This window comes from Achroia grisella, unplaced genomic scaffold (assembly GCF_030625045.1).
Source record: "Achroia grisella isolate CSIRO2021 unplaced genomic scaffold, CSIRO_AGI_Agris_v1 utg3600, whole genome shotgun sequence".
Classification (NCBI taxonomy): Eukaryota; Metazoa; Arthropoda; class Insecta; order Lepidoptera; family Pyralidae; genus Achroia; species Achroia grisella.
Genome location: NW_026712819.1, coordinates 303,049 through 319,187, shown reverse-complemented (window position 1 = coordinate 319,187; position 16,139 = coordinate 303,049). Strand labels below are relative to the sequence as shown.

The 16,139-nt window shown below is 32.8% G+C and overlaps 1 protein-coding gene across 1 annotated transcript in view; it reads right to left on the bottom strand.

Annotated features, from left to right (window-relative positions):
* Nucleotides 1–16,139, bottom strand: part of LOC131843991 (uncharacterized) — a 391,676-nt gene that overhangs the window by 256,779 nt on the left and 118,758 nt on the right. Inside the window, exon 5 of the mRNA XM_059192779.1 lies at nt 14,335–14,483. Coding sequence (XP_059048762.1) covers nt 14,335–14,483 — 149 coding nt within the window. The remainder of the gene's footprint in view (nt 1–14,334; nt 14,484–16,139) is intronic.

Sequence of the window (16,139 nt, the reverse complement as noted above, 5' to 3'; positions counted from 1 at the left end):
ATGCTATATTATTGTAAAGTTTCATCAAAATCAGTTCAGTAGTATTTGCGTGAAAGAGTACCAAACATCCATACTTACAAACTTTCGCGGTTATACTATTATTAAGATTACTATACTATACTACTAGTATTAAGATTAATACTATGTAGATTTAAAAACAAACTTCCTTAAGTATCGTTTAGAAAAAGTTAATGGGTCTTTAACGGGAATGCAATTTTGGAATGCAGCAAAAATATTGGAAGCAGATGAAATTGCTGGTTGATACATTTTTTATACTGGTAGCAAAGCATACGGCCTGTCTGATGGTACACCGTTATTTTACAACTATAGACGCCTAATACATTATTCTATATTTAAACTACTATAACAAAATATATTTAATAGATATAGATATAATGACGACCTCGGTGGTATAGCGGTGTAGCACACCGCTTTACGACCGATGGTCGCGGGTTCGATTCCTCGCACGGCACAAATATTTGTATTCATCAGTATAATTGTTTGTATCGGTTTGGGTGTTTTCTATGTATAATATGTATATATGTACAAAAAAATCTATGTATACGTATCAGTTGTCTAGTACCCATAACACAAGCTTTAGCTAGCTTAACTTGGGTCTAGATGGTGCTGTGTGAATTGTCCTGAGATTACTATATTACTATATTTATTGAAATAAACTTAAAATAAGCACATTGTAAAGCCATCTTTTTTTATTCTACGACTCAATATGAACGCAGATTGATCACAGGAAGAATATATTTTTATTATTGTTGCTAATTTAGCAATAAACCTAAACGAAGGTAAATAAAACGGCGACGGCCACGGTGGTCTAGCGGTTTAGCATACCGTTTTACTTCCGATGGTTGCGGGTTCGATTCCTCGCACGGTGCAAGCATTTGTATTCATGACTATAATAATTATCTGTACCGGTCTGGGCGTTTTCTATGTATATTATCTTTGTGTTTACAAAAATATTGAAGTATTTATATAATATGTTTAGTACCCATAACACAAGCTTTGCTTAGTTTAGGACTAGATGGCGCTGTATTAATTGTTCAAGGTAAAAAAAATGAAAGCGAAATACATCTGACATTGTTTCAAATTATGTGTTTACATTACAATTAATTACTAAACAATAAAAAGCGTCTGAGTAGAAACCTACCCACAGTTTTATTGGCCGTTAAACCGATCAGTTAAAATATTTTAACTGTACGCAGCAAGTTAAATTAAACGACATCAACAAGTCAAGTTATTGTACAGATAAAACTTAACTGTTCTTATGAGGGAGCACTTAACATAATTTGAGCAAGTTTAATTCTTACGGTTAAATTGACTTTGATATGAAGTTTTATTGGATTAACCGTACGTTTTCCAATGTTGACTTTGTATAAAGTCTTGGTAACATTTGTTTTATGTGTTTCTGCAAGTAACTTGCTTTTGTAATGTGTCGTTTTGAGTGAAGGGATATATATTAAATAATAATATTAAATAATAATAATAATAATATTTCAGGACAATTCACACAGCGCCATCTAGTCCCAAGCTAAGCTAAGCAGAGCTTGTGTTATGGGTACTAGACAACTGATATAAATACATGGATACATTTTTATTTGTAAATAAATACATATTATACATAGAAAACACCCAGACCGATACAAACAATCATACTCATGAATACAAATATTTGTACCGTGCGAGGAATCGAACCCACGACCATCGGATAGTAAAGCGGTGTGCTAAACCACTAGACTACCGAGGCTGTCTATTATTTTAGTATTGTAATATTATGAACGAGAAAGTTTATGAATGGATAGGTGAATAGATGGACGTTTGTTACTCTTTCACGCAAAAGCTATGGAACCGATTTTTATAAAAGTTTTCAGTAATATAGCAGAACACATGAGCTATAAATTTCACATGGTTAAAACCGCGGGCATAGCTAGTATACTATGTATTACGGGAAAAGGAGGCGTACTTACATGGAAAAACTATTTTTTTTGTCTGTATGTTCTTGGTAATCTCTGAAACAGCCAGACCGATTTTGATGAGACTTTCACTCGCAGATTACTCCGTTACGAAAAACTCGCAATATATGTGGCTACTTTCGTTTTAGATTATGTTTTTTTTAATTCAAGAGACATAAATACAATAATAGAAAGAAAAAGAAAGAAAAAAAAAACAATAATAGCTAGTAATGTCGTACAAAAATAATCTCTATATACATATTTTTTATGTACGTTTAGTGGTCAATAATAAATGAACATCGGAATTCAAGTACCTACAGTAAATATTGAAATTTCCAAAAATGTTATTTCACCATTCTTTCAATCCGAACAAAACTGGTTCCGTCCCAGCGGATTGATCAACACGATTGCCTCTTTAGGACTACATAAATAGATTTTTCTTTTGAATGGCACATTTGCGAGAAAAGAGAGTCGATTGCAAATCCATGGAAATAGTCTCGCGAGGCGATATATATCCCTCCCTCGAGCATGGCGCCGTTTAGAGTTACAAACGGAAAGCGGAAACAATATTTGTTTTTCAAATCGTCCGTTAAATAGAAAAATTTATTAAAAATGTACATTTTTTTTCTTTCCAAGACAAGCATTTAAAGTTTTTAAATTTATGTAAATTATTTTTTTATTTACACAGAAGTATTATATATCATTTTAGAAGTATTTAAATAATGATTAAGAAATAGAAATAGAAATAATCTTTATTCAAATAAACTCATTACAAGCACTTTTGAATAGTCATATTTTGATTCTACCACTCATTCGGAATGCAGATTCATCACAAGAAGAATGAGCAAGAAACTTGTGTGTTGCTCTTTTTAATAGATGTTTTTTTATATAAATAATTACAGTATAACAAGTAAGAGGCATGCGATAATCAACATAGATAAAACGGACAACTCGGCACGAAACACTCCGAACTGATCGTAGATTTGACATACCATAAGAGTCTGTAATAGACCAACATGAATATAGATATTTTGATTTGATTCTTATATATTTTTCTATTCATAATTGACCTAATTAAAAGATTAAAGAAGAACGAGCAAGAAACTTGTGTTGCTCTTTTAAATAATCCTTGTAAGTTTACATTTACAAGTCGAAACGTGTGAATACAAACTACCAACCAGCACTAATTTTTTTGGGTCAAATATAAATATACAATAAGATTAAATCAGTCGTAGTGATAAGAGCAGAACAATCCCTGAAGAGAAACTTCTTTTATATTATTAACCGGGTCTTAACACGAACTAATTTTATGGTAAATAAAGGTAAGGTATTTACCTCTCTCGACGTTTCGACTAGTTGCACTAACCGTGGTCACGAACTGACTGGAGCAACAGCGATGTCAATGTAGATAGGTGACAGCAGTTTTTTCACCTACCGTCACTAGATTGTTTAACGAAAGTTCGCGACACACAGCACTCACAGTATCCGTACACTTATTGACTATTGATGCTACTAAACTTTGCTTCGATTTATTTGTGAGACCGGTTTTATGTGTTAAACCCGGTTAATTATATAAATAATGTATGTTAAACACGAAAGTTTAAAAATAACTAAATACGGAGCTACGTTTAGATAGATATATATTAAAGTTACAACAATAATAATAATAAAGACAATTCACACAGCGCCATCTAGACCCAAGTTAAGCTAGCTAAAGCTTGTGTTATGGGTACTAGATAACTGATACAAATACATAGATGATTTTTTTTCGTAAATACATACATATTATACATAGAAAATACCCAGACCGATACAAACAATCATACTCATGAATACAAATGTTTGTGCCGTGCGAGGTATCGATCCCGCGACCATCGGACGTAAAGCGGTGTGCTAGACCGCTAGACCACCGAGGTCGTCGTACGATAGTATTTGACGTTGTTTGTCGTCGTGTGACGTCGAGGTACAATAGTAGTCTGTATATATATGTATATGACACTAGCTGTTACTCGGATCGTCTCTGATCAGGTCGACGGTGGCTGGTATGAATTTTCCGTGAAGTGTTGCCGTCTAACGACACTTCACGGCAGAAAATTCATTCCCTAAGGTAGATTTATCTTGTTATAAGTATTATTTTTTTTTGTTAAAAGTATCGTAAACCCTAATTTGTTATTTATTAATGTTAATAAAGTTATTTTGTTTAATTTCGACTGATTTTGGACGACTGCATTTTTTAAGGACTGTAAGGTGTAATTTAATAACAATTTTATATTAAAAGAAACTAAGGTCACTATTGAAACAAGATGTATTTCAAAAGTAACGAAAAGGAATAAGTAACGATAACGAATAGGTATTTAAAATGTATATAAAAGATAATATAAAAGTCTAAAAAAGTGAGTGGTGCACAACTGATATAATAAAATGTAAATAAATAGTACAATGATAGCTTATTAATCTATTTTACAATTTATAAACACCTATATTTCAACAACAAAATCTTTCAACAAATCTATATCCCAGATATTTATCAATTTGCAATTTAAATTTATCAGTTTAAATTCCTATTAATATAGAACAAAATTTCAAAATGTATTTAATAATAAACTGTATATTTATAAATACAAATAACTGTATAAATTTCAAAACCGGTTACAAATTTGAATATTTATTCGAACGTTCCATTTTACGCTACTCTATATTGATTTATAGCATATACTAGCTGATCACGGGACTTCGTCCGCGTGGAATTTAACATTATATTTCTAAAATAAAAGTAGCCTAAGTTACTCCTCTTATTGGGAAATTTCAGAAATGAAATGTCGATGCAGCAGTACTTTTATTTTATTCCTTTTTCAAATTACACTCCACATAAATTGCGTCGCTGTACATTCACGTCTGGTCGTCTCAGTTGTCCCGAACAGAGTGAGAGCAGCCCGCTCCCTCCTTGTTCCCGGCCTCTTTATCTCTATTCCTATTGGTGGCGGCATAATCGTGACGCCACCAACATCACGTGACTCGCTATGGTTTTAAATTTGAAATGTAAGTAACAAATTAGTCAACTGAGTGTTCTTTATGTATTGAAGCTAACATTCCGTTGTCTGTAATCTGTAATATTCAATTCTGTAATATTTAATTCATAATTCAGTCTCTGTTATCTGTAATATTGAAATAACCGTTTTTTACTACATGCATATGAATATAAATACGGAACATACACCAGAATAAAATTTTTTACAATTTTTGTCTGACTGTCTGTCAGTCTATTTGTTCCGGCTAATCCCTTAAATAGCTGGACCGATTTTGACGGGACTTTCCTTGGAAGATAGCTAATGTAATAAGGAGTAACTTAGGCAACTTTTATTAAAAAAAATAAAGTTAAATTCCAAGCAAACGAAGTCGTAGGAACAGCTAGTTTATTTATATAGAAATTATCGTTCCTTGGATCGTAATTCCGCCGGCGCTTTCAAATCGTGGCGGAGTTAAATTGACGCATTAAGGGCAGACGTTAAGGGTAAACAGAATTAGTCGTGAGCAAACGAATCACGGCCGCCCGCTTGGTACCGGCTCGGGTATCGGCAGCCGGCGAAAAAAATCGCCCACCACAATAGAACCGATGATTTATTCAATTTCGGTTCTGGTTAGCGTAAATAATTTAATCGTTATATATATTGTTTTAAATTTGATGCGATCATCATTACATAGTATAAAACAAAGTAGCTGTTTCTGTTTGTATGCTTAAATCTTTAAAACTACTCAACAGATTTTGAAGCGGTTTTTTTAATAGACATTGTTCAAGAGGTGTATATGTATATAAAACACCCCGATCATCCGTCAGGCAGGAGTTAGTCTTCAGCCGCTCCATAAGTCCTTCCGCGGGTTTGGAGTGCCATCTGCACTCGCCCCCTAACGTCCGGTGAAGCTGTAAAGGCCAGCTGCGGCCAACAGCATTAGAGTAGTCCGAAAAATAAAATAAAAAAACTAAAAAAAAAAGATCTATATATAATATATATTAACGAAGAAATAGAAACAGATCAAATGACAATAATGTTTTTTATTTAATCTTATTAATTTTATAATCTTGGAAGTTTGTGAGTATGAAAGAGATGGACTAATCTTTGTTGCTCTTTCACGCTCCTATCACGCAACTAATGGATTCCCATGAACCTTTACAGTAATATAGATTATCAGAATAAAATATAGGCTATAAATTTCATACGGACAAAACCGTGGGCACATCTACTTCTTACTAATATTATAAACGCGAAAGTATGTAAGTATGGATGGATGTTTGTTACTCTTTCACGCAAAAACTACTGAACGGATTTTGATGAAACTTTACAGTAATATAGCTTAAACCGCGGGCAGCAACTTATAGTACACGAAAGAAACTACGCAAGTAGTAGTTAGGGAATGGAACCTGATACCGTCGGTATATAAGACACTGTGCTTAACCGCTTCACTACCGAGGTTGTATATCATATTCGCAAAGCTATGTATAATAAACTCATTATGTTACTCCGAAATGATGAATCTCCTTTAAATTGATATTCCGACATTCATATATGCATTGCCTCTGCAACGGTTATTGGAAATTAATTCAGTGCTTCTGTAAATCTGAAATATTAATGCATGACCAAATACACTTTTAATGTTCTTTTTCGAGAGATTTTACATTTTTTTATCTATACGAGTAAATTGGAGTGTCTGTTTGTAATATTGAAATAACCGTTTTTACTACGTGCATATGAATATAAATACGGTACATACACCAAAATAATATTTTTTATAATTTTTGTCTGTCTGTCTGTTTGTTCCGGCTACCGATTTTGACGGGACTTTAATGGCACGTAGCTGATCTGACGTCAAAATCGGTCCAACCATTTCAGAGATTAGCCGAAACAAAAAATGTATTATTGCAATATTACAAACAGACACTCCAATTTCATTTATATGTATAGATTTATAAGAAGTGTACTGTCCAAAAATGTTGTAAATACTAACACAATGGAATAAATAAAACTATAACATTTTGAAAGTAAATAAATGTTATTGAAAAACACATAATATATCCAACTGCTAAGTAGGTACCGGTGACGGCTGTTTTACGGGAACTAAGAGGGTACAATCCTTCACCGAAATGGGTTGAAACATGAAAGCAATCGCGCCTTTGATGTGAAAGAAACGCCAATTCTGCAATCTAGTGGGTCGAAATACAGGTCACGTGGATTTCATTGATTCCTATATTCCGATATTTTAAGGACTTATAGAGGTATTTGATGGATATTATAAATATTTCCGAAAGACGCAGCGTGGGAAGGCCTCCAGCAAGGTGGACCGACGATCTGGTTAAGATCGCTGGAAGGCATTGGATGCGAGCAACGCAGGACCGATCGTCGTGGAGATCTTTGGGGGAGGCCTATGTCCAGCAGTGGACGTGTGATATAGTGATGCAAATCAGCACGTTCCATAATAGATTGTGCCAGTGTACGTTTTGTATAACGACACGTAGGTCACGCAGTACCTCATATGTATAGTTTATGTAATTAGTCTAAGCTAGAGTAATTGAAGATGTAACAGTGAATAAACCAAGTTCAACCCTACTGTGTGTTTACTCTCACCATCGCGCCCCCAACATCACAGACGTCTTCCGGGCTGCGATGATGATGATGATGATGATAAATATTTCGTTATGATAATATATTTATTAGTGTTGCCTTAATAGTTTATACATATAAAAAAAATGGAGTGGCTGTTTATAATATTGTAATAACCGTTTTTTACTACATGCATATATAAATACACCAAAATATTATTTTTAACAATTTTTGTCTGTCTGTCTGTTTGTTCCGGCTAATCTCTGAAATAGCTGGACCGATTTTGGCTGGACTTTTTTTGCCAGATAGCTGATGTAATAAGGAGTAACTTAGGCTACTTTTATTTTGGAAAAATTGTGAAGTCGTCACTTAAGAAAGGATTTTGATAAATTCCACCCCTAAGGAGATACATTAACGCGAGCGAAAAGCTAGTAAAATAATATAATAAAAAAATCTAATAATATACAAATACTTTCCCTATTTACAGTCGGTTAATTGTTTTAAACGTCACAAGTTTCAACATCATCACATACGACCAATAAAGTTCAGTTATGCTAATACAAAACGAATAAACCGGTTTAAACTGGATTAACATACTAGTGGTTGCCTGCGGTTTCCCGCGTCTGCATTTTCCTCTAACGAGTTGCTCAAAGTCTCGTCGCCTCTTTCATCTTTAAGCCCCGGGTTTACTTTTGAACGTAAACTAATAACGTTCCCACAAAAGTGTTGCCAAACCAAATATTGTATACTAGCTGACCCGTGCAACTTCGTTTGTATTACACTTAAATGACATTTACCATTAATTTCGAGCAATTTACATAATACCTTTTAAAATTATAGCCTATGTATTATTATGATGCATAAGCTATAATACTGTAAAGTTTCATCAAAATCGGTTCAGTAGTTTTTGCGTGAAAGAGTAACAAACATCCATACTCATAAACTTTCGCGTTGTATAAACGCAAAAGTTTGTGAGTATAGATGGATGTTCGTTACTCTTTCACGCAAAAACTACTAAACTGATTTTGATGAAACTTTACAGTAAATATAACTATAATATTGGAATAACACACAGGCTTCATTTTATCTTGAAATTTAACGCGGATGAAATCGCGGGCAAGTAAATTATAAATATTCGGATGACATACTATTACGGAGTCAGTTCCGGGACCTGCCAAACACCGGGTCCGCCCCGGTTGTAGATCATAAAGTAATTACCTGTAAAAGGCATCGATCTACCGTCTTTGTAACTTCAAAACAAGTTTTCAGGCAAGTTAAATTGCTTCTTGAAATATTCTGTGTGTAGAGTGCTGGATGCGGAATGTGGGAGGCAGGGTTGCCCATTTCGGGACCTTTTTGTCTCCTATGAAGCCTTAATGTTAGTAAACAAGTAGATTTTTATTCGGGACCTTTCTGTCTCCTATGAAGCCTAAAATTTGGTCTTGGATCGGATTGATAAATACACGTAATCGATGTTTAAATGAAAACACATAGAGTTTTTTCGGGACCTTTCTATGTCCTATGAAGCCTAAAATTTGGTCTTGGATCGGATTGATCAATACACGTAATCGATGTCTAAATGAAAACACATAGAGTTTTTTTTCGGGACCTTTCTGACTCCTATGAATCGGTTCAGTCGTTTCAGAGATTAGCAAGAACAAACATACAGTGTTCTGCTAATCTCTGAAGCCTTAAACGATGAAACCTAAAATTTGGTCTGAACGGATTGATTTTGATGGTATTTTCACTCGTAGATTGTTAATATTATAAAAAGTACCTAGAGTACTCTTTACAAATTTTTACACGGACGAAGTCGCGTGTAACAGTTAGTTAGCTAATTACTCAGATTACCAATTGCAGCTTCGTGGATGATACTTTGTACCAAAGCGAAACTTCGTGCGTTTGACAACCCTGGTAGGACCTTGGGCGAATTAAATGCACAAAGGGAGATACCGCACCTTGATACTGGGAGATAGTCCAACTTTATGGGGACTTTTGTTCTATGGGGGTGAAGTTATACTTGTCACTTGCCAAGGAAATTCATTCCATACAAAATTAACTGCAATTAACTCATTTAATATTTATGGAATTATTAAAGCTAATATACAGATAGGGTAGTGATTAAGAAGACAGACTCGCATAGAGTGGTCGCAGATTCATTGTTTGATAACACAAATTGTGTTCATGAATATGACTATAATCATAATAATATTTCAGGACGATTCACACAATGGCATCTAATCTGTCTAAATCTAATCTGTATATTATCTAAGCAGATTCGATACTTAACACGGAAACATTGTGTGTATTGGTCTGTGTATTTTGTATGTACTGACTGGGCGGTAGGGAAAAAATTAAAATTACAATGTAAAAAGTTTGACGTTCATTAGCGATTAAAATGTCCTACATGAATAAATGATTTTTGAATTATGAATGTATATTATGTACTCATATGTATTTACAAAAATGTATTTATGTATTTATAACAGTTGTATAGTGTCCATAATACAGCTCTGCTTAGTTTGAGACTTTCATAACGCTGTATGTATTGTTCAGGATTATTATTATTGTTAAGTATATATGTATTACTGTATCTTAAAGTGCGGCTTCTAGCTTTTTTATTCTATCTCCCAGGTAGCCTATAAGAGATTGCTGTAAGCGATAAGGCCGCCTTTTGGTTAGTACATTAATGTAAAGTTTTATTTTGTATATATATATTTTTTTTCACACAATTCACACAGCGCCATCTAGACCCAAGTTAAGCTAGCTAAAGCTTGTGTTATGGGTACTAGACAACAGATACAAATACATAGATATTTTTTTTTTCGTAAATACATACATATTATACATATAAAACACCCAGACCGATACAAACAATCATACTCATGAATACAAATGTTTGTGCCATGCGAGGAATCGAACCCGCGACCATCGGTAGTAAGGCGGTGTGCTAAACCGCTAGACCACCGAGGTATCAAATTAAAATATTACTAATTTTAATTTGATACCGTCAGTAATTTTGCCAATACAGGTACAGGTATAAAATAATTGTCAAGATAATATAACACTTATATGTGTTAGACATAGTGTCGGATTTACAATATTGTGTGCAACTAATGAGAAATCAGGTAGTCAGTAATTTACCAATCCAAAAAACTACATGTCAAGTTAATATAACACTTATATGTGTTAGACATACCGTCGGATTTACAATAATGTATGCAACCAATGAGATATCAGATACAGTCAGTAAATTATCAATCTAAAAAAAATGTCAAGATAATATGATACTTATATGTAATAGACATAGTGTCGGTTTACCAACCGGCATTACCAACGAGAAATCAGGTTGTTAGAAATTTACCAATCCAAAAAATGAATGTCAAGATAATATGACACTTATATGTATTATATATAGCGTCAGATTTACAATAAGGTGTACAACCAATGAGAAATCAAGTCCAGTCAGTAATTTATCAATCCAAAGAAATAAATGTCAAGATAATATGATACTTATATGTATTAGACATAGTGTCGAATTCAGAGAAAAATCCAGTAATTATTTAATTCATTATTCATACAAGAAAGTTGTGTAACAATAATGTGTCCCCCAAGTATGCAGTCTCATTTGAATTTCGAATGTAAAAGGAGAGAGCATGTCATCCTTTCTCCTTTTATATTCGAAATTCAAATGAAACTCACTCTCTCATATAGTACATTCGCTCGTTAAAATCTCGTTCGCCCCAAAAAGTTTTGTTAACGAGAAATTCTGTAGAAGTAATTTAAAGTTTAAGAAGTAAGCACATTAGAACCTTATGTATATACGGATAAGTACTAAATACAAATTCAGCGTATAATTACATAGGCTATTATTGATTCGGATGGCAGTGTACCGAAAACTTTAATGGAATTTTCTTTTTAAGAATAGCACCTGGACGATCGTGCTTCGCTTCGCGTTGTAGAATTGTGTATTTGCAGGAAGTGTACTCGTATTTAATTTAGATAAATCATGACAGAGCGGCCGGGCTTCGTACCAGTGTTTCTTTTTGAAATACATTCTCGAAGATAATTATTTAAAAAAAAAGTATGAAGTAAAAATAAGAATGTTGTTTTTTTTTAATTGGTAACTATATCTAATGGACATTTATCGTACCAGTAATCGAAGTCCAAACAATTAATTTTGAAGTTCTTTAATCTTTAATCGAAATATTATTATCATCATTGCCTTACCTTCATTCCATTATTTGGGGTCGGTAATTAACAATGTACATTGACGTTAAATTTGATTAAAATTTGTTTAGCCGTATAGTCATTAAAAGGTAACAGAGAGATAAACGTAATCACTTTCATATATATAATAATAATAATAGATGTTTTTTCAGAGTAAATAATAATTGTTTATTGTAAACAAAATTTTGAACCTGAAACCTCAAACACACTGCTATAACTTACTGAGCTACTGGGGTTAACAAATATAGATAAAATAAATAAGGTTCGAATAAAAAAACACAAAGTCTTTTGTGAAAATGAGAAGACTGTGTAAAAACATTTGGAATTTAATGAGCGAGTATCCGCTCCACAAATCACTTAATGAGAACCGAAACCGAGGGAAATATTCAAGCTTTACTGCTTTTTGTTTTATTTACAATTGATTATCTATATTTGTACATCTGTTGTAAAAAAAAATATAGGGATGACATAAATGTAAATGGAAACATCATTACCGGAGAGTCAAACAGAATTCTATTTTTGGTTTCGGCCAGACTTGAACTCACGACTTTCAGTCTAAGTTATGGTGATAAAGAGTAGAATAGAATAGAAAATCATTTATTCAAATAAACTTAATTGAAGCACTTTTGAATGGTCATAACAATTTGTTTTTCATCTACCACTCGTTCGGAAAGCTGTCTCATCACAAGAAGAACGAGCAAGAAACATGTGTGTTGTGTTAAATAATCCTTGTAAGTTTACATTTACAAGTCGAAACGTGTGAATACAAACTACCAACCAGCACTAATTTTTTTGGGTCATATATAAATATACAATAAGATTAAATTAGTCGCAGTGATAAGAGCAGACCAGTCCCTACAAGCAACACTCGTTCACGAGTATGACGGATGAGTCAGTCATCACTGCGCTCGTCCATATTTTAGGGATTCCAATACTATGTAAGTACTAAGCTATGATGCTCGATTCGAGATTGTTAGTAATGTGAGATGACCCTATTGGTCTCTGGTCAGCTTGACCTCCACGCAGTTCTCCCAGGAAACCATCATGATAAATTCCTGATGAATTTGTCACTATGGGCTAACTGATCTGACCTCATGTTCATTTTATCATTCGCTTTTTGCTCAGACTACTAAAAAACTACTAATACAACTAGGATATTGCTCCTAGATATATTAGAAGATTTGTTTAATATTATAATTAATTAAAAACAAATGTAAATAATTAAAATAAATTACTCCACAACATATTTTTTTCTATCTTAAAGACAACACAACAGTTTCTAGAGATTTAAATTGAAGCTTTATTACAAAAGTAATTACGGTGTAATTTCATTTGAACATTTCCAAGAAATTAAATTAAACGACACAAATTCTGCATTCGAATGCAACGTTCGAAATACAAAATTTTTAATTTGTTGTTTTTAAAACAAATATTGTATTCCATTTAATCAAATAACAGCGTTCTATTTTCAAATAGAATAAAACATTTAAAACAGGAGCTCGTTTTAAAAATTCATAACCATTTTACGAGAAAGTCTGGTGTTGAACATTTCCATGTAATGTCACAGACAGAATATTTAAACAATCAACTGTCAATTTCCACCATTAGAATAATTAGCTGGCTGCTAAAAATTGCGAAAATATGGTAACAAACTTAGTATTACAAAAAACATATTCCGTTCAGAAACAAAAATGTTATGTACGTTGTTTTTTAGTTTGAAAAGATATAGTAGTGATGTTGGGATACATACATAGATATAACAAGATTTAAAATAATAATAAACTATACCTATAAATAAAATTGTAGTGTCTCTTTGTAATATTGAAATAACTGTTTTTTACTACATGCATATGAATATGTATACGGTACATATACCAAAATACCATTCTTTATAATTTTTGTCTGTCTGTCTGTTTGTTCCGGCTAATCTCTGAAATGGCTGGACCGATTTTGACGAAACTTTTTTTGGCAGGTAGGTGTTGTAATAAAGAGTAACTTAGGACTACTTTTATTTTAGAAAAATAAAGTAAAATTCCACGCGGACGAAGTCGCGGCTACAGCTAGTAATAAATAAACTCTAACAATATTTCCTCTATATAAAACACTCAGGATAATAACACAGCTCTATCTAATGCCAAGCTATGCAGAGATGTTATAGAAACCTAGTAAACGATGGATGCAAATATTGAAATACATTTTTTATTACACACTAGCTGTTCCCGCGATTTCGTCCGCGTGGAATTAACTTTATTTTTTAAAAATAAAAGTAGCCTAAGTTACTCCTTATTACATCAGCTACCTGCAGAAAAAAGTCCTGTCACAATCGGTCGAGCCATTTTAGAGATTATCCGGAACAAACAGAATATATATAATATTTATAGAAAACAACCAGTCGAATACAAACAATAGTACTCATACAAAAGTTTGTACTGTACGAGGAATCGAATCCGCGACTATCGGAAGTCGGAAGTAAGTGTTCTAAACCGCTGTACCACCGAAAACGTGAAGAACTGCCTTAAATCTGGATGGTCAATGTTTGAACTTACCTTCGGCGTGTTCACCTCTCGCGTGGAGATGCCCATCTTCTCGTGGTGTCGCAGCTGCACAGGGTATATGATCTGGTAGTAATGCGCCCCAATATTACGGACCAACTCCTGGTTCTGACGGTACTCGCGTAGCAACCGCTCCACTTCGCCTGTTAACAAATATAGAAATATTTTAATATAAACGAAAGATAAATATTTATTCAGTGCTTATATGTAGTAGAAACTAAAACAAAGAAAGAAATAATTATAAATACAATAATTATATGATTATCACTATTTTCATTACCATCATCATTATCGTCATTTAACGAATATAGAAATATTTTAATATAAAGGAAAGATAAATATTTATTCAGTGCTTACAGGAGAAACTAAAACAAAGAAAGAAATAATTATAAAGAAATAATTATAAATACAATAATTATATGATTATTACTATTTTCATTATCATCATTATTATCGTCATTTACCAAATACAGAAATATTTTAATATAAAGGAAAGATAAATATTTATTCAGTGCTTACAGGAGAAACTAAAACAAAGAAAGAAATAATTATAAATACAATAATTATATGATTATCACCATTTTCATTATCATCATCATTATCGTCATCATTATTATTATCATTATCATTAAATCATTAATATCTATTATAGTTTTTATTATCACAGTTTTTCGAAATTACTGCCCTTCGAAATTTTCTATTTCTATCTAAAGCTTAGAAAGCCTCATGGCACTAACCTTTCGTACACGTGATATTGTAGAATAAAGAATATAGAAAACTTTGTTATTTTCATTCCCATTATAATTGGATTATTCTAATCTTAATATGAAATAAAGATTTTTATTTATACAGTGCTTACAATAGAATCAAAACAAACAGTAATAATTATAAATATTATAATAATTATATAAATATCATCATTATAATTATCATTACTATTATTTTTGTTATCTTTGCTATTTTCTACTATAATTTTTCAAAATAAAAAAAACTGACTTTGGAGATTGATATATATATACTTTGTAAATATATACATAATATACGTAACAATCATGTATAAATATAATCGTACAATGTTTACACCGTGCGAGGAATCAATCCTGTGACCAACGGAAATAAGGCTATATACCGCTAGACTCCGTGGGCGATTATCCAAAAAATATAATAATGTCCGTACAGTTTATCTTTGTACCATACGAGGAATCGATCCCACGAGCGTCAAAAATAAGCTTGCATGCTAGATCACCGTGACCGACTATCTAATTAGAAACTTATATAAATAACAATAATGTCAGTACTATAATTTGGTGGTATGAATATTCTGCGTAAACCTGAAGTGCCTTTCCATGGCTACAACAAAAAGAGGACGAGGCAGGCCACCGACTATCTGGTTGACAAATGTCCATAGGGACATGAAGGAGTTGGGTCTGTCAAATGACGATGCTTACCAGCGAAATGTATTGCGCTCCAAGATTAAAAAATTACGGGGTAATACCCCAGTAACAGTAACCCCAGTAACGGGAAGAAACGAGGATGAAGAAGAAGAAGAATGTCAGTACCATAAATTAGAGAATAATTCCGGGAAATTTGTATTAATAATATTCAAAACTTTGTGAGCCTACGATAAATGTCAGGAAAATCTTTAATCAAATTTAAATGAAGCTAAAACCGTTCTTAAGTAAAGTTTACATTTCATAGTAAATGCTAATAATGTCCGAAACATGTTCCCACTAAATATTCAGCATTTGAAGAGCAAAGTTTTGCGATACAAGTTTTATTCGATTGTTGATTTCGAGTTG